The sequence below is a fragment of the Haliotis cracherodii genome, unplaced genomic scaffold, assembly GCF_022045235.1.
Source record: "Haliotis cracherodii isolate W230 unplaced genomic scaffold, xgHalCrac1.p SCAF_16, whole genome shotgun sequence".
Classification (NCBI taxonomy): domain Eukaryota; kingdom Metazoa; phylum Mollusca; class Gastropoda; order Lepetellida; family Haliotidae; genus Haliotis; species Haliotis cracherodii.
Window position 1 is genome coordinate 9,407,397 of NW_027266271.1, and position 24,631 is coordinate 9,432,027.

Sequence of the window (24,631 nt, forward strand, 5' to 3'; positions counted from 1 at the left end):
ATCCATGTTATATATATTGTGTGTGTGTGTGTGTGTGTGTGTGTGTGTGTGTGTGTGTGTGGTGTAAGAGCGCGCGCGCGCGTGTGTGTACTTCACCGCCATGACCTTAGGAAAGGGATGGAGGCTTTCGGGTTGACCTATGGAAGAATGGACTCTCCCTATTAATCTCTCCACGATTGCCGACGCTTCTCTTTGACGTTTTTAAGTCTCGTCGATGTAGGCAATAGCAAAAACAACGAAATAAATAATATATATGGTGATATTTATTGGTGATTGGCCCGCATATATACTGGAAAATATTAATTACAGTTGTGAATAAATAAACAACAATAACACAGCCAAGATAAGTCTACTTAAAATATTTTTAAAAAGTGTCCGTCTCTTTGTCTATGTATTTCTAAATTTATGGTTTGAAAAGAAACATACAGGTAGAGCTCTATACATACTTGTATCATATTTATATGTTTTTATGCTTGAAATATTGTTTGTAATACAGAGGCAATTCTTATATTGTCTTCACAATTGCGGAAAGTTAAACAAGTGTCCATTTGGAAAACAACGTGATGATATTTAGAAAAGATTTTAAAACAATTAAGATTTCAGTCTCATTCTTAATTCGTAAACAAAGTCACAATACTGATTTTAGTATGAACCGACTCTGATTTCGACCAATCAGCAGTACGGTACCCAGGGCTTTCCCGCCAGATCAGTGTGTTTACAGTCAGTCTTATGTTCATACGGCTGGCACAAAACACAGATTAACTTCGTTAAAGTTGATGAGTGTACATTCCCGGCTTGTGTGAGATACATTAAGGTAGGAGTGACTACATTGACCTAAGACCTGCAACTTTTCATTGATTGCGTTACGCGATCTGAATTTTTCTTTTGAGGACTTCTGCCACAGAAGCCATCATCTGATCATTCATTGAATCGGCTTGGCCATAACACCTGTCCCTATTCAGACTCTATGGTGTTTGGAGTTCAGTCTTGGCCATTTATGTTACATCAGGTAAATGTGTACAAATGCAATACTGTTAAACAACATGAGCAATACATCCGTGGATTTTCTGTTCTCTTTGTATAAATTACTTAATTAGTCTTAGCCTTGAGGCCTACAGCGATTTAGCTTGATGGGTTTGAATCATGTTTGATTCATCTATCGCGAGCTTCTTGGTCTATTTTAATGCTATGAGCCACTGGGTTCCCATCAGTAGTAGGCTAAAAGTGTTTGTGTGAGTCAAATAATTATTAGCGTATTTGTTTAAGTGTGTGTTTCAATGGAATTAGTAAGATCGAAAACCGCAACATTCACGTTCCTCTACTCTTTACGTGCGTTGACCATTCGCGATTTTGATGAAGTTAGAAATTGCTCAGACACGATGCCTTCTATACGAAAATACAGGAAGAGCCAGACAAGTCAATAATGGAACAACCCGTCATCAACATTTGGTTAATGTTTTAACTAGGCCTAGTGGTGGAGTAATTAACCAACTGATTGAAAAGGCTAAACAGGGCTAATTAATGGATTCATCTTGTCATTCAGACCAATAATTTGTGAAATATAATATGTTTCACTGTTTCAGATCTCTACATTAAATAATAGTGACATGAAAGGCAATAACCGGTAACATAGTTTACAATTTACAAAACTATGGACGATGGTCAGGACCAAAATTGACCAGATCATAGCTATACTAAACATGATGGCCTACAGCATATTCAAAATCTGTTTTGTTGCAGTTATCACAATGGCATCTCAAGTTCAAAGACGTCTGGACATGAACTTTCCTGTCCGCAAAAACACAAGACTACGCTCCAAGTCAGCTGCCTTACAAAATGAAAACGAACAGGATTCTGACCTTGTCCTGTCCCCAAGAAAAAGATCTGGCAGAGGTAGTGAAAACTTGGAAGATTTTACAAAATAGATTTTGCCTTCACTGATATCTTGATTGCATGAAAAAAAATTCCTTTGTTGTTATGTTCAAATTTATAGTTATGCTTTGCAGAGATTTCATGATATTGTCGTGGTTATGCCATGGTACATACTTAATTACTTGTATGTTTTAATAGTACGATTAATGTGTTATATCTTTCAGTTGGACTAATAAATCTGATCTTCGTACAGAGTTGTCACTGTCATGGCTAGCATTTGACTTCACCAGCCATGATCATTCACCACCGAATATCAACATGATCTATTCATTGGAAAGTGTTCATGGTTGGTGAAGGTAAATACTTGATCTATGCTTGATGTGAGAGGTGACTATTTTTCGTCGTAAAGTGGCGACTTATGAGATAGGGTGGTCAGACACGCTGACTTGGTTGATGCATGTCATTTTATCCCAGATGCAAAGATCAGTGCTCATGATGTCCATTGTTGGAATGTCTGGTCCAGAATCGATAATTTACAAACCGCCATCAAATAGCTTGAATATTGCTGAGTGCGACATTTAACAACAAACAAACAAATCAACATGATCTAACACATGAGAAACATAACATACTTGTTTGAAGTTCAGTTAACTTGATTATGGTAATGGTATGCTTGGAGCTAGTAGAAATGTTGTGTTTTATAGCCTGTGTGTGCTATTTTGTCTTCAGCTGTGCCAGATGAGAAAGTACCAATGTCCTGCTCGCCAACGAAGAAAAAGAAAGAGTTAGTTCGAGTGACCAGATCCCGCAGACGTGAAACTCCTGTCAAGTCGTCTCTCATCTCTAAGTTTGGCAAAGACACTGAGAAGGAACAGCACATTGGTAATATGTTTTTAAAAACTTAACCTGTGTTTACAGTATTCAAGTTAGGCCCCTGTTCATAAAGGGCCAGCCAGTGCATAAATCTCTTTGCATATATCAAACATGTAAAATTGGAATAAAGCACTTGTAACAACCACTGATTTATTCCCCTTTTCCGATGCAATAAACAATTGCAAGTGTCAACAAATTCAGTCGTAAGTTGAAAAATTGAATCATTTTTTCTATTTTTCAACGACCTACTCTGAATTTTGGGCCTTATATGTTGTAAACATGGTAGACCAACTGAGAAGTAATAAAGGGTCTGATAAACATGATCAGCTGATAGTTGAGAAATATATTATTGAATGTTAAGATGATGAAATTGTATTTGATATAATGCATTTAACATATATACAACTATTTCATCAATCTCATTAAAATCAGACCTCAGTTCTCGCTACCACTAAACAAAGATCAGAGGACATCCCATTAGGGGTCATGTCAGAACGACCTTTTATTCGATCAATCAGAGCATCGCTTACAAGATTATGAAAGTGACAGTCGGAATGTGATTTCTAATCATGCAACCTTGAAAACTTAAACTCCAAACGATAGTTATGGGTTTAACGACTGAATCCATACAATCTAGACCATCTATTAGCCATTCCAGAATGTTCTTTTGTTCAGGTTTCAAATTTGTTATCGAGAATTTGTCAAAATATGTTTCAAAGCGTAGTCGCCAATTTGAAATTAGTGACGTAAAGCACGAGAAAGCTGCCTTCTGATTGGTCATTCCATTGGTCGGTCAAAGTATGCGCAAGGTCGGTCTGACGTGACCCATAATGGGATGTCCTCAGATCTTTGTTTAGCTGTAGCGAGAGCTAAGATTTGATTTTAATGAGATTACTAATTCATTTGCTGCCCACTGTTATTTAGATATCAATTGAAGGAATAAATCAAATGTTAGAAAGATAACTCTTGTCATAGTGTAATGAAACTGTTTATTGTCTTCTTCAACCTTTAAATAGCAGCTAGATCTATATATTTTCCATGTTTTGTTTTCAGATGATGTTTGTGTATCAGTAAAACCAATACTGTGTTCGCCAACAAAGAGACAAGAATTAAGTTCTCCAACCAGGAACCAATCTATCCCTAGTGTTAAACCAATATTCCAGTCACCCAGCAAAGGGGACAAATGTGTGAAGGTTTCTCTTTTCTCGCCTCTGAAATCAACAGACTTTGACAAATTGTGTCTCACCTCACCCAAATTCTACAGAAAACCGGACAGTGAAAATGTGGAGCCTGTTCTCCATTCACCCAAAAAGCATGTCCGTTTTGCCAAGTCACCATTTTCTTCTCCAGTTAAGGAAATCAATGGTAGACTTCCCCTCTCCCCATCAAAACTTTTTAGTCAAAACAATGCCTCACCAGTCAAAGTTAAAAAGTCACCAATCCGGCCGACAGACTCTCCCAGTAAGAGGCAGTTGTTTGCCCCTAGTGATTCTTTACTTTCTTCACCCTCAAAAATGCTTCGCAGGGAAGGATTATCATCCCCTGTTAAGGCTAGAAGGTTTGGCCTTCTGGAATCACCTTCCAAGTTTCGGTCATGCAAGGAGAACTCCCCCGTCAAACAGCTCAGATCTCCAGTGAAGCAACAGAGGACACCAGTGAAAAAGTCATTGGCCATGTTGAAGCTACAGAAAGTTGACAGTGAGTTGTGACTTTAACAGCATATTTTTTACTTCGTAGCAAGGGTCATGGTGGGTACCCGGTAGTCTATTCCCTTGCTATTCCTCTTCCACATTGCATCTCATGTTGATAGGACTGCATCATGGATGTGACAAGTATGAAAATACATGCATGACTACTAACTGTCCAGAATTTTTCATATTTGTTACAAGTTTGCAATATGAAAATACGACTTCTTCCTTAAGGGGGCACGGGTGGCCCAGTTGTCTGAGGTGCAGCGATTCGTGGTGCAGAGTTGCGTCCCTTGGTCATGCAAGAAACCTATGGTCGTAGGTTTGAATTCTGGTTCTCCCCGATTGTTTGTCAGCACCATACCCGTGCTCGTAGCTTTCACCGAACTGGTAAACGTCTAAGATCTGCATCACCATGCAGAAATCCATGGTCCACTGACAGGCCGTCACGCATACGAGTGACCCCCTCTCAGGTGGTCACTTGTACGCGAGACGGGAGAGCCGCCTCGCGTACACGTTACATCCTCTACTGATCACTCTGATCTTTGCTCCCACATTAACCTGACATAACTGATATAACTGGAATACTGTTAAAAGCAGCATTAAACCTAACTCACTCACTCCTTATTTCATATGAATAATATGTCAGTCTCCAGAAATAAAGCACAAGGATTAAAATTTGATAGACACCAGTAATTATGTAGCATTACACTGCCTGCTGTAGATGCGCCTTGTTCATGGTGTGAAATCTGTGCATAGCATTGCATCTGTCCAATCGAGACCCTCAAGTCGGATTATTGGAAGCTTCTGTAGTCGAAGTATAAGTTAAGAAATTATGATGCGAGTTTTGAAATCGCATTGCTCTATTTTACTGTAGACGATTCATCATCTGGCTCTGGTGCAGTGTTAAATATGATGCATGAACAGACCAGATGAAGACTATTATCAGAGCTCAAGATAAGCTCTTGGTGTTGTGGGTATTTTACCCATGCATTTTAAAATCATTGGGTATCAGTAATTCCATCTGGGTATTCAAATTTCTGTTACCCACAAGTTTTTACACATGTGGGTATTTAAGTTAAATATTTAAAAACACTATTCATCTAGTCCCTGCAAACTGGTGTCATGTGGGTTCAGTAGCTTTATAGGACTCAAAAATACCACGACACTTCCACAAGAAAGGCAAATGATCATGATGTAACAGTCATTGTGGAGTTTGGCAAGGTTGACAAAATGCCCATTTATAATTTCAAAATAACTTGCTGATTTGGTAATCATATACGCAGGGTTACTTCACAATAAACTGAGTAGGTAAGTAGTCTTAAAATTATCTGCCAGACAGTCGGGCACGTGGAGGAAAATTTCATGCAGTTGCTTTGGTGTCCCAACTAGAAGATTGTAACATAGTACTAATTTTGATTTGGGAAAGGTAGCAGCTGTGTGCATGAAATATTTTAAGTGGTTTGATAACCATGACAATAATCTTTTCTTGATTGTAACGGCTTCTTTCGCTAATTGGCTTCATACGACATATTGTGAATCCTGTCTAGAATAAGTTGCCCACAACCTACATTCGGACTATGGATGTGCGAGTCCTGGTGACTCTCAGTATTAAATGTGTGGATTAATACAGTTTGCACATGATTTTTTATTCGGTGGACCTAATAAAATAGAGTCAATCCTAACAAATGCCTGAAATAATGCAGATATGTATTAGAGCAGTATGTGCATATATCCCTTGATCCTTCATTTCGGAGCAATCTGCAGATCTGCATCCCCTGGTCATATTTTGCAAATCTGGCCCATACTGATCTGTGATAATGGTCATGGGTCACATGACCAATAATTATTGAAAAGTCTGATAATATTGTCTTATATGGGTCCTGTGTACCTGTGAATTTTACATGAGGTGTGATTCTTTATTTATCTTGGTAATGCCTGTTAAATGAATGAAAATGGTTTATGTATTAACACACCTATCCCTTGTATCAGGCCCGGCCTACCATATAGCCAAACAGTCGCTGCACACAGCCAAGCCTGAAAAACTTGACTGCCGGGACCGAGAGGTTGGGGTCATTACAGAGTTCCTGGAGCGCCACCTGCAGGCCATGTCTGCAGGCAGCCTCTACATCTCCGGCGCCCCAGGCACAGGCAAGACTGCGTCACTCTTACACATCATTGATGACTTGAAGGTAAGTCATCATCTTGTTAAATTGGGCATAACTGACAACCCTTTTTTTGGTTTTATCAAAGTTAAGAGTGCATTGATCACGAAACATTATGATTGATTGCGAAACATTATGAGACTTGAGTAAATATCCTTATATGTTTGTTTTCATAATTTTCTAAACGAAAGCTGGTACTGTACAATATGTTGGGCTCTTGTTACCAAATCCAGTATTCAGAATTAACATGATGGATTATATCTGATGGACCCAAAGCTTATTTCTGAAAGTTGTGGGACATGTTTGGCATACAACATGTACAAACAACGATACTGCTTGACAACACAAACTAAGTAGAATATCAATTAGGGTTAGATGGGTAACTCTAGTATTTGGGTGGGTACTGAGATTTGAGAAGGAAACGGGTACCCACGGGACTATCCAGACCCATTGTTAGTCATATGATATATTGTTTAATGACAAAAATAATCTAGAACTACATGTCGCTAATGTTCGCATTTCTTTTTGTCTATTCGCCATTCCTTCTGACTTATATTTTTGAAAAAAAAAGATAAAAATTTCAGCCAACTTCAGTGTATGCACGACCAGATCATTTTATACGTCTAAAATACATTTTGTCCAGGGCTACCGCCAAACTATTCATAATCGGACATTTTGTACCCATCTCTTGAGATAAGACCTACAGCGGGAAAATGTGTATCTAAATACATTTTGTCCAGGGCTACGGTCAAGCTGTTCTCAATCAGACATTTTGTACCTCCCTACAGACGGTACCCGGGTAGGGTTTGGTAATAGGAGGATGGGTACTTGGATAGTAAATTTGGACTTGTCCCAGCCCTTGTATCAATACACACTGTTCTACTATTTATATCTCCAAAAGTGAACATTTTGCCCTTTAACATGTCTGATCCTCCCTTTTGCAGAATCAGCATGCCTGCAAGATTGCCTACCTCAACTGCATGATGCTGAAAGACTCAACTGCTGTGTTCCGGAAGCTTCACGAAGAGTTGACCGGACGCAAGATGCCGGGGAACAGGGATACCATGAAGTACATGGAGAAATGTGTCACCTCCGCCAAACAAAGCATGTATGTTATCAGAGATTGAAAATTACATTAGTCCACCAGTAAAAGATGATTGACTTTTCCGTGTGGACTACCATTTTTACCATTATTTGACGGCAACTCTGTAGCAGGACCAGTGACCTTTCCTTCAGGACTAGCACTTTCACCATTAGGCAGCTGACAAGTTTGTAGCTGATCATTTTGCCGACTAGTGAACATATTATATATTTCTAGCCCTGGTTATGGTGGGTTTGTAGGCACTGTGTATCTTTGCAGTGTCCAGACTCCAGGGGTCCTTGGGGTGGTGGGTTACCTCGTGAGGACAAACCTGAGCACGGTGTGTGACAGCGGAAATATTATTCAACCAGCATGAGCCCTTTTCACTTACTTATGTATGTTAAAGGGGGCCCTATCGATTCCTATACTGTAAGGATAAACTTAGGGGATTCCAGGTTCCTCCTATATGGTAACCACCATCAGGGTTGGAAATGAAGTCAGAAAGTCAAGGTTCATTGTTAAGCACTCATGTTAGAACTCAAAGACTCCTTTGTATCAAACACCAAAGAAAACCTCAAGAATCCCTTTACATTTCTAACTGCAGTTTTTTAAATTCAATGTGTTCTTGAGAAGATTTGGTCATTTAATATATATTTGACAGGCAAAATGTTATAGTATTTAACCACAATGAAATATGTTTTATTTTTTCAGAATCATGGTTTTAGATGAAATCGATCAACTTGACAGCAAACACCAGGAAGTCCTTTACACAATATTTGAGTGGCCGTCTCTCACCCAGTCAAAACTTATTCTAGTCGGTGAGTAGCTTGAACTTCTTTGTGGATAAATGTATGAAACGTGCAATACAGCTGACGAACATGACATGTTTTTGTAAGACTTCATGGCAGAATCACATACCTGACTGATATGAGAGGTGATGAAAGGTAGTCTCAGTATTGCAAACAAATTTGAATTCTGATCTGTTAAAATGTCTTTCAATTTTGTAAAAGTCATTTCCTGAGACCTTGTTTAACCATCCAATACTCAATACTTTCAGGTATTGCCAACGCCCTTGATCTGACTGATCGAATCCTGCCACGCCTTCAAGCCAGACCCAAATGTCGTCCCCAGTTGCTCAACTTTGCTCCTTACAGTAAAGAACAGATTGCCAGTATAATTAAGGGCAGATTGCGCAAGGTTGGTTTAAAATATTCGGCTGACAAACACTGTTTATCATATTCTAGGACAGTTGTCATCCAAAATGTACTTAAAATTCTTTTAAAATTGGCAGTTATACAGAAGAAACTTTCTTGAATGTCCGAACCCCTTACAAAAACCCTTGTGTTTATTTATTAACTGTGCATGTTTTTCGAAGAGAAATACTTAATTCATTATTTTCCCAATTGTTTTGCATCAAATAAAGGTTTGTGGAAAATCCCATGTGCAGTTGTGTAAATGTATTGTAGATGGAGGAGGACGGTCTGGCAGTGATAGAGCCGAGCGCCATTCAGTTCTGTGCCCGGAAAGTGTCCGCAGTGGCGGGCGACATGAGGAAGGCCCTGGACGTGTGTCGGAGGGCAGTGGAGATGGTGGAGCATGAGATTCGGAGTCAGCCATTGCTTGCAGCAGGTCAGTTCATCAGTGTAGTCTCAAGTAGCTGTAAACATGGAAGCAGATTTTACCTAATTGTTGTCTTAGCAACTGGAAGAAAGAAAACCCAATTCGTCTGGAGCATAATGGGTTCATATTACTGATACATATTTGCTCTTTCTGTCACTTCAGGCACTAAGCCCTAGGCCCGAGTCTAAAATACCACAGTTAATAATAGGCCATATATAACATGAGAAGCTATTTAAAATGTTGCCAATAGACTGACATTAGATTGTTTTGGTATTTCTTTTCCTTATTGAGATTCTGGAAGAGAATTGGTTCTGAGATCCCCACGCTTGTCATAAGATCCCGAGATCCCACACTTGTCATAAGATCCCAAGATCTCACATTTGTCATAAGATCCGTAGATCTCACATTTAGATTCTACGATCCCCATGCTTGTTGTAAGGTCTGAAGACCCTAAGATCCAACACTTGTCATAAGATACCTTGCTTGTCATAAGACCCGTGAAGATTCCGGGGAAGAATAGGTCTTCAGCAACCCATGCTTGCCGTAAAAGGTGACTATGCTTGTCGTAAGAGGCGACTATCGGGATCAGGTGGTCAGGCTCGCTGACTTGGTTGATGCATGTCATCGATCCCAATTGCGTGGATCGATGCTCATGATATTATTCACTGGATTGTCTGGTCCAGACTTGATTATTTACAGACCGCCATCATATAGCTGGAATATTGCTGAGTGCTGCGTTTAACAAACCAAACCAAACCAAAAGCTTGTCATAACACCCCACACTTGTAGTAAGATCCCTAGATCCTACACCTGTCATGAGATCCAACACTTGTCATAAGATCCCTAGACCCCACACTTGTCATAAGATCCCTTGCTTGTCATAACACCCAAAACTTAAGATCCAAAGACCCCCACATGTGTCATAAGGTGGACTTTTGTGGATTGGGTGGCTACTTTGACTTCATTAATGTTGAAAATGTGTTGAAAATGTTTTTGATAACGATTGATGATCTTGTCATTTCAGGTAGCAAGAGTCCCCGGAAGTCTCAGCCCCCTGTTCCGAAGAAGATAACGGTGATGCACATCTCGCGTATAATGTCTGACGTGTACGGGTCAAGTGTGAAGTCTGCGGGCCAGGAGGAGACTGTTCCTCTGCAGCAGAAGCTGGTGGTGTGCACCCTGCTGGTGATGCTGAGGGAGGGAAAGTTCAAGGAGGTGGCAATGGGGAAGGTTAGTATGTCCTAGTCCCTTCATTTTTGTTTCAATGACAGCCAGCAGGAATCAAGAAACTACGATTTAGTCATGACACAAACGTGCTGGTGTGCAGGAATGTCTCAAGAGCATCATCTTATCTTCAGCATTCATATCAATAGTTATTCAAGAAAAAAGGGCAGAATTATGTACAGTCTCTTTAATGATGTTAGTAAAAATACATGCTTTAAAATATTTGACTGTATTTAAGTATTTGACTTCCTGAATACAATTCGACCTTGGCAAAGTCGGGACAAGTCCATTTAAAGAATCTGGGGGGCTAAGTTTGTTTTTTCACGGATATTCTCACAATTTTCATGGCAATTATATGTAACTTTTTGCCTAATACAGATTGCCATATCTCGCCCACTTACGAATGTGATCATTTGGCCATGGCGTTTTTCTGTTATGCCCAGCTACATCTACAGGGAACAACTCACAACTAACATTTTTTGTCCACTAGTCCTTATAATGATAACATATATCAAAACCCTTAAATATGGCAAATTTCTGCTAGACCATATGATATCTTAACTGTTGAGCAGTTTGCCAAGCCCTTTAGGACTGGTGCCAATTTCTGTTTGTGCACTAAAACGTAAAGAGATTCTTGGGACCTTGAGATTTGCTGCTACAGTACTTAAGTCTTTCTTCCTTGACATCAGAGTAAGGACTCTTGATGTTCCTGCTTACATACAGTATGCATGTGATGCAGTGTTTCCTGACATGACAATAACAGGAGGATATTTGATGTTGCAGCTGCATGAGACATACTGCAGGGTGTGCACCAAACGTCATGTGGCCAAAGTTGACCAATCAGAGTTCTTCAGTCTGTGCTTGCTGCTGGAATCAAGGGGAATTCTGGGAGTGAAGAAAGCCAAGGAATCCAGACTTGCCAAGGTAGAAAAGTGTGAATTATGCTAGCAATGGCCTAGGTTGCACATTCCCCACGGTTGTGTGACAGTGAAACCCACCATGCATGTCAATTGGTCCACACTCCATTATTTACAGCCTGCTTTGTTGGACTGTTGCTACTGCGATAGAAAGGTCACTCACTAAAACATATTGTATTGACACAAGTTTTTTGCTCATGATGTCAATCACTGGATTGGGGCGCTGGATTGTCTGGTCCAGACTTGGTTATTTACAGACCGCCGTCATATAGCTGGAATAATACTGAGTGCGGCGATAAACAAGAAACAAACAAACAAAGCTTTTGTGTACGTGTGAGTGCAACTGTCTTCTTTGAGAATAATACAGAAAAGAAATGGGCGGGGGATAACATTGTTGTTAAAGCATTCGTTCATCATGACGAAGACCCGGGTTCGATTCCCCACATTGGTACAATGTGTTAAGCCCATTTCTGGTGTCCCCCTCAGTGATATTGTTGGAATATTGCTAAAAGTTCCTTAAAACCATACTCACTCACTCTCAAACAGAAACAATTCTCGCAAGTTGGTGTGCTCAGTGGTTGAAAGTCACAGTTAGTAGCAGTTGTGTTGCAAGAATCTGATGATAATTGCTTGGAATCCCAGATCGGCAGTCTGTCAGCACCATACCCATGGGTTTCACCAAAATAAACTGTTTAAGATCTACATCACTTCAAGCTTTCCACCCACATTCAACTGATACACAGGTATTTGGCTGACTACTGTTCAATGCAGCCCAGGGGGCGCGAGTGGCCCAGTCGTCTAAGGCGCCGTGATTCGCTGTGCAGAGTTGCGTCCCTTGGGCACGCCAGAAACCTATGATTGTGGGTTCGAATCCTGGTTCGCCCCAATTATGTTTCTAGGTTTGTCAGCACCATACCCGTGCTCATGGGTTTCACGGAAGTGGTAAACGTCTGAGACCTGCATCACTTCGGGCTTTCCTCCCACATTAAGCTGACAGGCAGTGATATAACTGGAATAATGTTAAAAGCGGCGTTAAACCCTACTCACTCACTCAATGCAGCCCATACACTCCCACCCACTTTCCCATTTCTGACATTAAACATGTCCTTGTTTCAGGTGACTTTAAAGCTGGATGAGAAGGAGCTGGAGCACACCCTGCAGGACCGTGTCCTCATGTCCTCCATCCTGCAGGAAGGGATCCCCAAATAAGGGCTTTCTTTGTCCGGCAACCATGTTGATCTCACCATATACATTACCAAATATTAGGCACTGTGCCTAATTCCAATTGTATAGTTGGCAGTTCTTGTTAAATGGTATCTGTTACATGTATGATTGTGAAAGTGCTGAGCGATGTAATAGTTGTTGATGTAATGTTCACAATGTTTTAGTTAAATGGAAGAAATATTGTTTGAACTTTGAATTTGGAAAGGGGAAAATTGAATTTAGCCCAATTTGTTTTTGTCCCATTTGGCATAAAGTCGATGGATTTGGTCAAATGACGATACAGTAAACTAAGTTTATAACGAACTGGCAGATATAAAAAACTGGTATTTGTCCCGGCTATTTGCTGCGTTTAAGCATATAACGAACAACAGTTATAACAAACTAAAATTAGTGGTCCCTTTGAGATTTTTATAACCATAGTTTACTGTAGTTAAGTGGGAAAAGATAGATTTTACAGTAACATATATGACTATGTATTAAACTCACTAGCTTGATCTGAGAAGGTTTTCTATATACTTTCTATATTGATAAGGGGGGCGGTCGGCTAGCCTGCCTAGTGGTTAAAGCGTTTTCTCATCACGCCCAAGATCTGTGTTTGATTCCCGCCATGGGTACAGTGTGTGAAGCCCATTTCTGGTGTCTCCTGCCATGATATTGCTGGAATATTGCTAAAAGTGGGGTCAAACCATAGTCACTCACTCATAGTGTCACACTATATTGATTGGTTTTCAGTAGCCAGTAAATGAAATTAATTTTATTACACTTTAAAAAAAAAATCATTTTTTGATTTATATATTTTTTTTTTATTCATTTCTCATGGCTTTTGGCTCTTTTGATTTAAATCTGAACCCCAAAATTTATAAAATATGAAATATGAAATCTACCAGTTTGACATAATGAAATGGAATGGATGGCCTGCAATCTCATAAAATCGGATCTTTTACTCTCTGCGTAACGATTTGACGACACCACCATTCTAAATGGTTCTTGAGCCAATCATTTTAACAGACTGGTCGGTTAGCCTAGTGGTTTATTAAAGCCTTTGGTCGTCAGACTGAAGACCCTGGTTCAATACTCGATGTGGATACAATGTGTGAAGTTTGGAAAAGGTCATTGAAGTTTGTGTTTGAGATACAGAAATCAGATACACTGGTCTGAATGCTTCTCTCACTCACACAGAGAATTTATTAACATAGACGCTGTTTGCCAGAGTAGAAAGTTGCCTTGACAAACCTATGGATGTGTCCTTAACTCTTCTCGCTGGGAAGTATCGTATTTGAGTCAAGATCTTACTTTGATGAGAAATGTGTGGCATGTCCCATGATTATAAGGAATGCTATCCTGATTTGATGTGGTATTGTGGTGTACACTTGTGCGGATCCAGGGATAAGAAAGGAAGCATGTTTGTATATGGTGTTGATATTCTAATGTGAAAGGTAATGGTGAGTTCTTGTAACAGATGTGGACTATTAGTGCTCTAGTTTCTTCAGTTTCCAAATCTCTAATACTGCAAACACGTTTTAGTCATAGCCAATGTCACTGAAATGTCTGTGAAGACTGTTGTGAGATAGCCAGGTTTTTTCGCATAATATGTATTTTGCAAATGAAAAGATTTTGTGATTTACTTGTTGAAGGATTTTTTGTTAAATATTTCTCTATCAGACTATGAAAAGGAAAATACATATCTGATCATGCAACATCATTTCCTCAGCCCTTACCCCCCAAATGATAATGAAATATTTCTACAAGAATAGATTTAAGAAAAAGAACAGCAATACATGTTGGTCTTGTTAACACTTTCCTACCTGAAAAAGCCTTACTAACCATTAGGCCTGACTTCTTTTTAAAGATGGTTTACAGATTCCACTGACCATGAAATAACGAAACTGAAACTGCTCACATGGCAACATATTCAGATATCTTTTTAAAGAACCAACCAGATAGTGATTTTGTGTGTGTGTGTGTGTTATTTTTCCTTCCCAACTTTCCGGATTATTTACACAGAAATCCATAGACCAAGAAATAAAACAATCTAGCCTTAGGGAGGCCTAATAAACAATTAACCATGTTTATTTGTATCAATTTACATAATGATATTGAAATAACTGGCCCTTTGCTAATTTTGCTTGCCTTGGGCCTAAGGGTTGCTGTTTTACTTGTCTAAGTCATACCTCTAACAATAGGTCGGATTGTTTTGTGGGCAAATGCATCTTTTTTCCCCTGGGTGTTGAAAGTATGCATCATAGAAAGTGTAAATCATTTCCAATTGTATCAAGATGTTTTATTTGACCGGTGTTCAGATACGAATTGAGCTTTAATATCAGCCTGTGTAATGTCGAGTGATGGAATGAGTGACTGTTGAATGGACTATTTTACTCAGACTAGGAGTACTTTTCAGCTGAGATGATTGTGATATATGTGAAGTCGTGATGGATCAACTGCATGATCCTAACCTTCACCACCTAATTTAATTTTTATCACATATTTAAGAATTTTTAACCCCCTGAGTTTTAAGATAAATGTTCACATTACAAATTTTCTATTTAATTTTGTATCCCTATATTGTTATCACATTCTGTATTCTCTGTAAAATACTGAGTTATGTATATGTTTAGTAATAGTCATGTTTTATTGATGTGGGGAACAGATTTGTGGTAAGGTTTGGCAAGTTTCCTATATTTTGAAGTAGCATGTTCTTTGTCTACCTGAGGTTGAAGCAATGTTACTTGGTTTACAGATCAAAAGAAAGTGAAATAAAAATATCATTTCCTAAAAATAATATGTTAGATTCATATAAATGTAAATATGTATAAAGTGATAGGAGTGCTGGTTCAAGTGTTAATTTTATCTTTATCCCATATCTTTGGATAGTTTTTTATTTTTTAATTTGTGAAATTTAAGAAATTGGGTTGGGAAAAGGAAGAACTCTGACAATTATGGGAATGCAAACCTACAAAACAACTTATAGAACATCTTGCTTTTCTCACTTGACACATTTTGATAGTCATCTTTAATCAGTTGCTTTGAGAGTAGTGGAGTGAAAAAAAGGAAAAAGGAAAAAAAAAGTTTCTTGTAGGTGATTTTCAAACAGAAATTATCTTCAGGGAACTAATGGATTTTATGTCCAGTTGGTTCTTAAACATTAAGTATGTGACCATATGATGCATTATTTCAGCTGTAATATCCTTGCACTGCAAAAAAAATTAAGATTATTTTTTGCATGATTTTTTCTGAATATTGAAACTAGTGCTATATCTGGAACTCAATGGTATCTCTGGGCATGAACTCCGAGGTTATGAAATACATGTATTAAGATCAAGTCAAGTTTTATGTTGATGCAGTGGCAGTATTTCGTTTGCTAATGGCGTCACGTGAAATGAGATATTCCTTTTCATGTACAATGTGAGGTACATTTACATATTAGCATAACGACAAATTGTACAAACTGTTTATTTTGATTTATGAATAAAGTTGAACCTTACCTGTGGTGTCTTTTTTATAATGCATGAGATATTTATATTTGTTGTATTTTTAATTACATATTCCTGACCTCATTGTTTAAGAATCCTTTTAATTGACAGTGATTTGTTTCTCGGTTAACTCAGCACATGGCAATATTGGTTATATGATTGCAGTCAATAATTGTAAATAATTGAGTCGGGGCCAGATATTTCAGTGATTGACATGAGCATCAGTCCACACAAATGATAGTTGGTTTGCTGTTAACGCCACACTCAGCAATATTCACGCTATATGATGGCAGGCTGTAAATAATAACAGTCTGGACCAGACAATCCAGTGATTGATATCATGAGCATTGATACACGCAATTGGGATCAATGGCATGCTTGAACCAAGTCAGCAAGCCTGACCACCCAATCCTGTATGTTGCCTTTTATGCAAGCTGAAGACCTGTTCTACCCAGGATCTTCATGGGTCCCACAAATGGAAAAGGACATGTGTAATCAACCAAGTCACCAAACCAGACCACCCCTAGACCTTCACAATTATTAATCTATCAGTATAGCAAATATTAAGAATTCTACATGAAACCTCTTTGTCAGTGAGGAAGGAATTTGCTGTGCAGAGTTGCATCCATCAGCAGTGCCAGGATTTGATGTCTTCACATTGCATATTACTTCTTCATTTTTCATTTTTCGGTTGTGTCGAACTTCGTTTAGGTATTTACGTATGTCCCTTCAGCTTCGACTCAACGATGTTTGACTATCAGGATACCAACCATAAGATACCAGTCTTCAAAGATTGGACTCGTTGCTTACATCAATGACAGGACAAACCAGTAGTTCTACATGTATGAGTGTGCGAGCAACGATTATGGTAAAATAAACCCGTTGGCGGCGGCTAGAACTCTCGAGTCTTAATTAAGGAGCAAATCCTACACCTAAGCACAACAAAACACTATTCTTCTTAGAAGTATATATTTTTTCACGACCCGATAAAGATCGGTCGTGGTCTTATGGACGGCCCCAGATCCCCCCTGGTTGTTACTGGAGATTTGGCAGCACCATTCCCTGGACGTGGGCGTCACGTGGCAAACTTCTGTAAACTGCATCACTTCGGACTTTACGGTGCTGTAGACGACTTGGCCATTCGTGGTCCCATCATACTAAATAGTTGGTTTTGTTTGTTGTTTAACGCAGCAATATTCATATATATATGTGTGTGTCGGGATCCGTTACATGTATGCATGTGTATAGTGCTTAAAATCTACCATATCGCTCTGGGATACGTCAGTAATAGCTAGTGTTCCGCTACATTTATGCGTGTGTAAAATAACATAGTTTGGGGATACGTCAGTAATAGCTAGTGTTCCGCTACATTTATGCGTGTGTAAAATAACCTAGTTTGGGGTTACGTCATTAATAGCTAGAGATCCGCTACATTTATGCGTGTGTAAAATAACATAGTTTGGAGACATGTCATTAATAACTAGTGTTCCGCTACATTTCTGAACGTGTAAAATAACATTATAGGCTGGGGATATGTCATTAATAACTGGTGGTCCGATACATTTAGGCATTTGTAGTGTTAAAAAATAACATGGGTTTAGGGTATATCATTAATGCCTAGTGATTTCATGAAAACCCTGAATTACTTTTTACATAGTCAATGACGTTTTGTGCAGTTCACAACATAAATTCTTTACCACGATTAAACAAATAATTGATAACAAAAGAAAATTTATGTCACATTCCTTATTATGCATGAAGCAGCTCTTATCAACTATTCATTGCAACAGTTGAAGCTATCACACTTCAATTATCTCTCGCCAAAGTGTCCATGTACAGGGAAAGACAGAAAATACATGATATTACTGAACAGTTGAGGCTGTGGTGGCATCTAGATATAACATTTAATTTGTCTTGAATCACTTGCAGCGAGTTGTCTTGCAACGCTTGGTAACACTGCGGTTGCGCTTAATGATTTAAGCTTTTACGTTTCTCAACACCTCCACACAACGATCTCTCAAACTTTGAGTGTAGGTTTCTTTCTACGACTTGGACTATTTATCAAAGCATGATTACCTCACTGGCAAATTTAATTACTTCTTATGAAATGGGTTTTGTCGCATTTATTTGTAATACTTTATAATATCCCTTTAACAGCGACTCACGAGTTAATTAATGAAAATTCCTAGCAACTCAGCTTAGGGCTTCATGAAATTCCTGAATATTTTTGGAATTACATTAAATCCGTGACCAAAACGGGGTTTTCATGAATTGACTGCCATATTCAAGGATTTCACAAAATTACTAGTTTCACAATCTAGCTGTAACATAATTGAATCTGGGCATCCACAACAAACAAAAATGACTAGGTTCCTGTCTGCCATTAACCCCCCTTACTTAATTAATTAGCTGCACATGCGAACAGTGGAACTTGTCACATATAGAGAGTGTGGTGGGTTGGAAGTTTTCTTAGTGGTATGCTTTATCATAAAATGAATTACCTCCCATTTGAAGCGTAATGATGCCAAATAGTTCCATTTCATATACTCTGTTTTCATCATTATTATAATGTTAAACATAAAAATGACTACATCAACAAAACATATGCTGATTGTTTCCAGGTTCAAATGGATTGAAATTGTTTCTGCTCATTATTTTATTGCCACCCATATAGAAAAAGTCCAGCGCGCATTAATCGTACTCAGCCTTTCTCGCACGTTGGCCATGCCAAGATGGTGGGTACATGTGCCATGCTCTTAGATTAATGTTACGATATGGACAAAATAACCGCAATTAAAGATCGTTCTGTGCATTTTGTTGATATCCCTAATCAAGAATAACTCAATGAAAGGATTACCTAGCTTAATATTCCGCATATGGGGTCATAATGAGAGTTTGTGATCCGACCTGCCACTCACGTGTTCGGACAAAATCGAGTCTTATTTTCCAGCAGATACTCACCGCGGGAAACGTGTGGACTTTTAGGCCCCGACGTTTATTATACTGATAGGTAGTTACCAAACAATAACTGCGTTAGGATCTTTGGCGAAACGTCGATGATCAGTAAACGATCGCAAAGCAATATTAGCCTGTTTGTTGCAGAAGAGCTTCCGTTTACTAGCCATTAGGTTGAGGGGGCAACATTAAAAATAATGGTGGCTTTCGGAATTTTCATTTTTGCATTCTGTGGTATGTTTCCCTGCTCTTTTGTTTGAAATGTTCATCTTGAAATTTCAGGGAGTTTTTGCTTGAAAGCTTGGTTACAAATTAATGACTTATTTTCTTCCATCTTCACTCTCACCACAATATTATGCTTATGGTCTTTAGGCTTGTGTAAGAAAAATGGGTACATGCGTTCTTCAACCAGATACCTTTGCACAATGTTTGTTTGATGCTCTTAGTATTTTTATGGTTTCACATGACTTAGTGCTAAATGAGTGATACAGCCTAAAATTAGCAGTAAAAATGTGCGAACTTTTATAGGGTATAATATCATTAAACCTCAATATTGAATGTCAAAAGCAAATTTAAAGCATTGAAAATCGGACAAAAAACATAAAACTGTTGGTCCATAATGGCAGATGGCAACTGCATTGGTGACATCCATTAGGGACAACATTTATCAAACACAGTTTCATAAGTTTGGAAACTAAAATGAAATTTACTTCAATAATCTTTTTTTTCAAATCGTGTGGTCATCCATGATATTGCTGAAATATTGCTAAAAGCAAGCCCATTATGAGCATACTCACTCAAATCATGTGGAATTGCCGCAAATCTCATGGGGAGAAGACTGACTGAAAACTTACGCTCTAAATGTGATATAGCAATATAGTGTTATGGAATCTGAAAAATGTTAAACCCCATTAAGTTAACAAATAGCCGTAGCCCAAACCAAAGAGTGCACAAGCCTGGTTTTGGCTCTGAGCATGTTTTGTACATTTTGAGTTATCAGATGGAGTATTATTAGCTGAATGTACTAGACCGAACATCATTTTATTAGACACTGTAATACCAAAAGACATTAAAAGATGGTGCAGACGTTGTTAGTCAGTATGGGATAGCAAGTACTCCATATTCCGCTCGCGCACACACAAATGTTGGTTAAGATATGAAGAATTACTCCTATTCAAGAGATGTTAGACTGGTTCAATGCACAAACGAACATACTGTAATGGTTTGTGAACCGACGCTCATGAATGCATCGATCGTGTCATAGATCCATGTCTCGAGATACACGATTTGTCTCGTGCAGGATTAGTGATTAAAGTTTGGAAATCATATGCAGCATATCATGTTAAGAAAAGACCTCTGTCGTAATACTTGACTGATTGTTAGCTTTGTCATTAAGTGACACATTGGAAACAATGAACACACTTCTCTATATGTTTCCATGGTTCGCATTTCTTGTTATTGTGCGTGCACACACATACATATGAATATGTAACATGATTTGTATTATTCCCATTTGCAGACTTCGAAAAGAAGGAACAACGGACGCAGCAAGAAGGGCCGTGGTCACGTGAAGTTCATCAGGTGCACTAACTGTGCCCGATGTGTGCCCAAGGACAAGGCCATTAAGAAGTTTGTGATCAGGAACATTGTAGAGGCTGCTGCTGTCAGGGACATCTCTGATGCCAGCGTTTATGAAGGTATGGAAGACTGTTAAATGGGAAAGTAGAGTACACTTTAGACATGCTCAGCTAACAGCTGTTTTATTAAAACTAAAATCTTTACCGAAAATTTTCAAAGACAAGTTTTGGCTTATAGCTACCTGGGTTGCTGAGTTATAAAGAAAATGGTTAACTCCTGAATGAAACTCCAGTTTCTGATTTAATTTCTGTAAGTTATTACTTTTCTGATTCATATCACTCTGTATACATTGCATGCTATTGTTAATGTTTTGCTTCCAATAGCAAAAAATTGTTTTCCATCTACCAAAAAAATATAAGGCTAGTTCATCTTTATCAGGACTCTGAAATGCATGGATAGTCTGTATCAAAGTTAACTTTTGATTTCAGTTTATGCCCTTCCCAAGCTATATGCAAAGCTATTGTACTGCGTCTCCTGCGCTATCCACTCAAAGGTGGTGAGGAACAGGTCCCGAGAGGCTAGGAAGGACCGCAGCCCCCCACTCCGCTTCAGACCCATGAGGGTAAGTAACACGAGCAGGCTTTGTTATGACTCCTTACCTTGATTTGTGGTGGAGTTGTTGGCTGATTGGGCAGATCCAAAAAAGCTGAAATAATTATAATCACGGCCTGAAATTTGATTGGTCAGATTGCTATCCCCCATTGTCTTTTTCTCACCTCGTCAGTTATAGATTAGCTACAGGTAGTTTATTAAAGATGTCACTTTACACAGAAAGTGGCTGTGAAACTTTGTTATGTGGAGGAATGTTATTTATTGTAGTTGATGGTAACTTATACCAAGGCTCTGTCCGTCCGTCTGTGCGAAAACTGTCAGTGGATTCATCTCAAACTTAGTACCTATAATCTGTGTCATATGGAGGGGTTGGGGGTATTAGTGAGCCACGCTCACTTTTGCCCTTGTTTTAGGTAGATTTTGGATAGTTGTAAATTTTTCATCTTAAAATACTTTGTGCAGGTTTGTCTTAAAACAGTTGTATGAGTTGACTATTTTTAATGAGTCTTATCTGGGATTGCAAAACATCTGTAAAACTGATATTGAATGATCTGTTTTGTGTTGCAGGAAGGAGCTGGCCCCAGGGTTGGAACTGGTGCACGGTCATAAGGCTGTTTACAACAACAAAAAATGTACAAAAATACGTAAATAAACATGCTTTATGTACCATTTACTATAATGTTTTATTTTACTGGTATGGAGGACTGTATTAAATTAACGAGGCTGAAACAATTCACCAGTTTCACAAGTTAAAAGGTATACATGTACGTCAATCTGTATCTGTTACTAACATTAATGGGACAAAATTCGGTGTAAGTTGTGCTATGGTGGAAAATCTAAACTGTATTGGGAAGTGATCATGTCTTGAACAAAATATTTCGATAAGTATTTGTGTGGGAAAACCTCTGGAATACAACTATTACCTATCTAGTTCTGAGGAACTGATCATTGTATCTGCAGAGAAGAAATTGTTACAGATTGCCAGTACATCACTTTGTAGATCTTTTGCTCTTTTGCAAGGTATATTTGTTTACGAAACAAAGTATGAATAAAATGTATATGGACCTTAAATAGAAATGTTTAGGAATGGAGTGGATATGTACACATTATTTGGGATTTGGGGACAATAGATCTCTCACTTGTCGTAATAATGACAATTATCTGGATCTGTATGTTCTTCCATTTTTCTGGAGTTCATGTCTGCTTCGTATGATGTATTGATAGTGGACTGTTTGAAACTTCTTCATCCAAGGACGGTAATGGAAGTAATCTTCGAAAACAGTGCTTGCCTAATGTGTTGAGTGTTTACCAAACTGTAGGAAACGTCGCCTGCATGCTGCCTAGATGTTTTCAAGCACATATTTGTTGACAATAAGCACTCTTGAAGGTTGTGTGTGCTATTTTAGCGTGATTGTAATGGGTGCATGTTATTTGTTTTACCACCTTACCTTCCTCCTTTCCTAAAGAACTGATTGTAAACAGGCCTTTGTAGTTTTTTTCATTAGTCTGGATCAAGTTTATTGAGATATAAATGTTCCACTTTGATCTAGTGAGACAAAATTCTCAGTTCTTGACATGGGAAACCATAATTGTTATTTTTGGAGGTTGCGTTCTCTGTGCTTTGCAATGGATGAGTTTTGTTTAGGGATGCGAGACTCGGGTAAGTGAGTGGATGTCGCTTGATGCCACACTCTTTAACATTCCCTCCATGGCATGGCAGCCTCTTAGTTTTAAAGGCAGCCTAACCAAATGTCATGACCCATGCCACTTGTTGCACAAGGTAGTGCATTGTAACATGAGCATTGGTTACTGGGGGCCTTCTCTTTCACAGAATTACCAGGAAACGTTACTGTAGGACAAGACTCAAAAGGATGCACCTTTGGTTTGTTGTTTAACGCAGCACACAGCAATATTGCCAGGTGTATGGCGGAGGTCTGTAGATAAGTCTGGACAAGACAATCCAGTCATGACAAGCATCCATAAAAGGGATTCAATGACATGCATCAACTAAGTTGCCTTTTTCCACAAGCAAAGTTGCCTTTACAGTTGGTTGGTTGGTTTGTTGTTTAACGCCGCACTCAGCAATATTCCAGCTATATGATGGCGGTCTATAAATAATCGAGTCTGGACCAGACAATCCAGTGATTAATATCATGAGCATAGATCCACGCAATTGGGATTGACGACATGCATCAACCAAGACAGCGAGTCTGACCACCCGATCCCGTTAGTCACCTTTAACGGCAAGCATGGGTTGCTGAAGACCTATTCTACCCAAGATCTTCACCATCATCACCAAGGAGGAATTTTTAGAAGATTGGCAAGGCATCATAAGGAACCGTTGGACAACACTGTAAGGTGTTCCTGTTAATCAACACCATAGGACAACACTGTAAGGTGATGCTGTAGAACAGCATTGTGAAGTGACACTAGGACAACACTGAGGTTACACTGAAGGACAACAGTGTAAAGTGGCACTGTAGGACAACACTGTAAGGTGACACTAGGACAACATTGGAAGGTGATGCTGTAGGACAACACTGTAAGGTGATGCTAGGACATCACTGTAAGGTGATGCTAGGACATCACTGTAAGGTGATGCTAGGACATCACTGTAAGGTGACACTAGGACAACATTGGAAGGTGACAATGTAGGACAACACTGTAAGGTGACACTAGGGCAACATTGGAAGGTGATGCTGTAGGACAACACTGTAAGGTGATGCTGTAGGACAACACTGTAAGGTGATGCTGTAGGACAACACTGTAAGGTGATGCTGTAGGACAACACTGTAAGGATGATGCTGTAGGTCAACACTGTAAGGTGATGATGTAGGACAACACAGGTGATGCTGTAGGACAACACTGTAGGGTGATGCTGTAGGACAACACTGTAAGGTGATGCTGTAGGACAACACTGTAAGGTGATGCTGTAGGACAACACTGTAAGGTGATGCTGTAGGACAACACTGAGGTGATGCTGTTGGGCAACACTGTAAGGTGATGCTGTAGGACAACTGAAAGGTGATGCTGTAGGACAACACTGAGGTGATGCTGTAGGACAACACTAAGGTTACACTGTAGGACAACACTAAGTTGACACTGTAGAACAACAATGTAAGGTGGCACTATGACAACACTGTAAGGGGATGCTGTAGGACAAGTCTGTGAGGTGGCACTAGGACAACACTGAGGTGATGCTGTAGGACAAAACTAAGATTACACTGTAGGACAACACGAAGGTGACACTAGGACAACACTAAGGTGACACTGTAGGACAACACTGTAAGATGGCACTATGACAACACTGTAAGGTGATGCTGTACCTGATTTCAACCAATTCAGAGCTCCT

The 24,631-nt window shown here is 39.0% G+C and overlaps 2 protein-coding genes across 2 annotated transcripts; both read left to right on the plus strand.

Annotated features, from left to right (window-relative positions):
• Window positions 1–720: 720 nt before the first annotated feature.
• LOC139463367 (cell division control protein 6 homolog) lies at window positions 721–16,091 on the plus strand. The gene is made up of 12 exons (XM_071244623.1): window positions 721–814; window positions 1,741–1,893; window positions 2,602–2,754; window positions 3,799–4,443; window positions 6,426–6,625; window positions 7,543–7,706; window positions 8,391–8,497; window positions 8,737–8,876; window positions 9,146–9,308; window positions 10,324–10,529; window positions 11,307–11,447; window positions 12,557–16,091. The coding sequence occupies exons 2-12, from the start codon at window positions 1,749–1,751 to the stop codon at window positions 12,647–12,649; spliced, it is 2,157 nt and encodes a 718-aa protein (XP_071100724.1). The 5' UTR covers window positions 721–814; window positions 1,741–1,748; the 3' UTR covers window positions 12,650–16,091.
• A 2,701-nt stretch (window positions 16,092–18,792) lies between these two features.
• Window positions 18,793–21,948, plus strand: LOC139463368 (small ribosomal subunit protein eS26). Its single transcript, XM_071244624.1, has 4 exons — window positions 18,793–18,869; window positions 20,609–20,786; window positions 21,156–21,289; window positions 21,847–21,948. The coding sequence occupies exons 1-4, from the start codon at window positions 18,867–18,869 to the stop codon at window positions 21,886–21,888; spliced, it is 357 nt and encodes a 118-aa protein (XP_071100725.1). The 5' UTR covers window positions 18,793–18,866; the 3' UTR covers window positions 21,889–21,948.
• Window positions 21,949–24,631: the final 2,683 nt, after the last annotated feature.

What these genes read in the sequence shown, in the direction of transcription:
- LOC139463367 (XM_071244623.1), top strand. Translation starts at nt 1,749, where the DNA reads ATGGCATCTCAAGTTCAAAGACGTCTGGACATGAACTTTCCTGTCCGC. An exon ending in TGAGAAGGAACAGCACATTG is followed by an intron (nt 2,755 to 3,798) that starts GTAATATGTTTT and finishes TTTTGTTTTCAG; the next exon opens with ATGATGTTTGTGTATCAGTA. An exon ending in ACCTCCGCCAAACAAAGCAT is followed by an intron (nt 7,707 to 8,390) that starts GTATGTTATCAG and finishes TTATTTTTTCAG; the next exon opens with AATCATGGTTTTAGATGAAA.
- LOC139463368 (XM_071244624.1), top strand. An exon ending in TGATGCCAGCGTTTATGAAG is followed by an intron (nt 20,787 to 21,155) that starts GTATGGAAGACT and finishes TTTTGATTTCAG; the next exon opens with TTTATGCCCTTCCCAAGCTA. An exon ending in TCCGCTTCAGACCCATGAGG is followed by an intron (nt 21,290 to 21,846) that starts GTAAGTAACACG and finishes TTTGTGTTGCAG; the next exon opens with GAAGGAGCTGGCCCCAGGGT.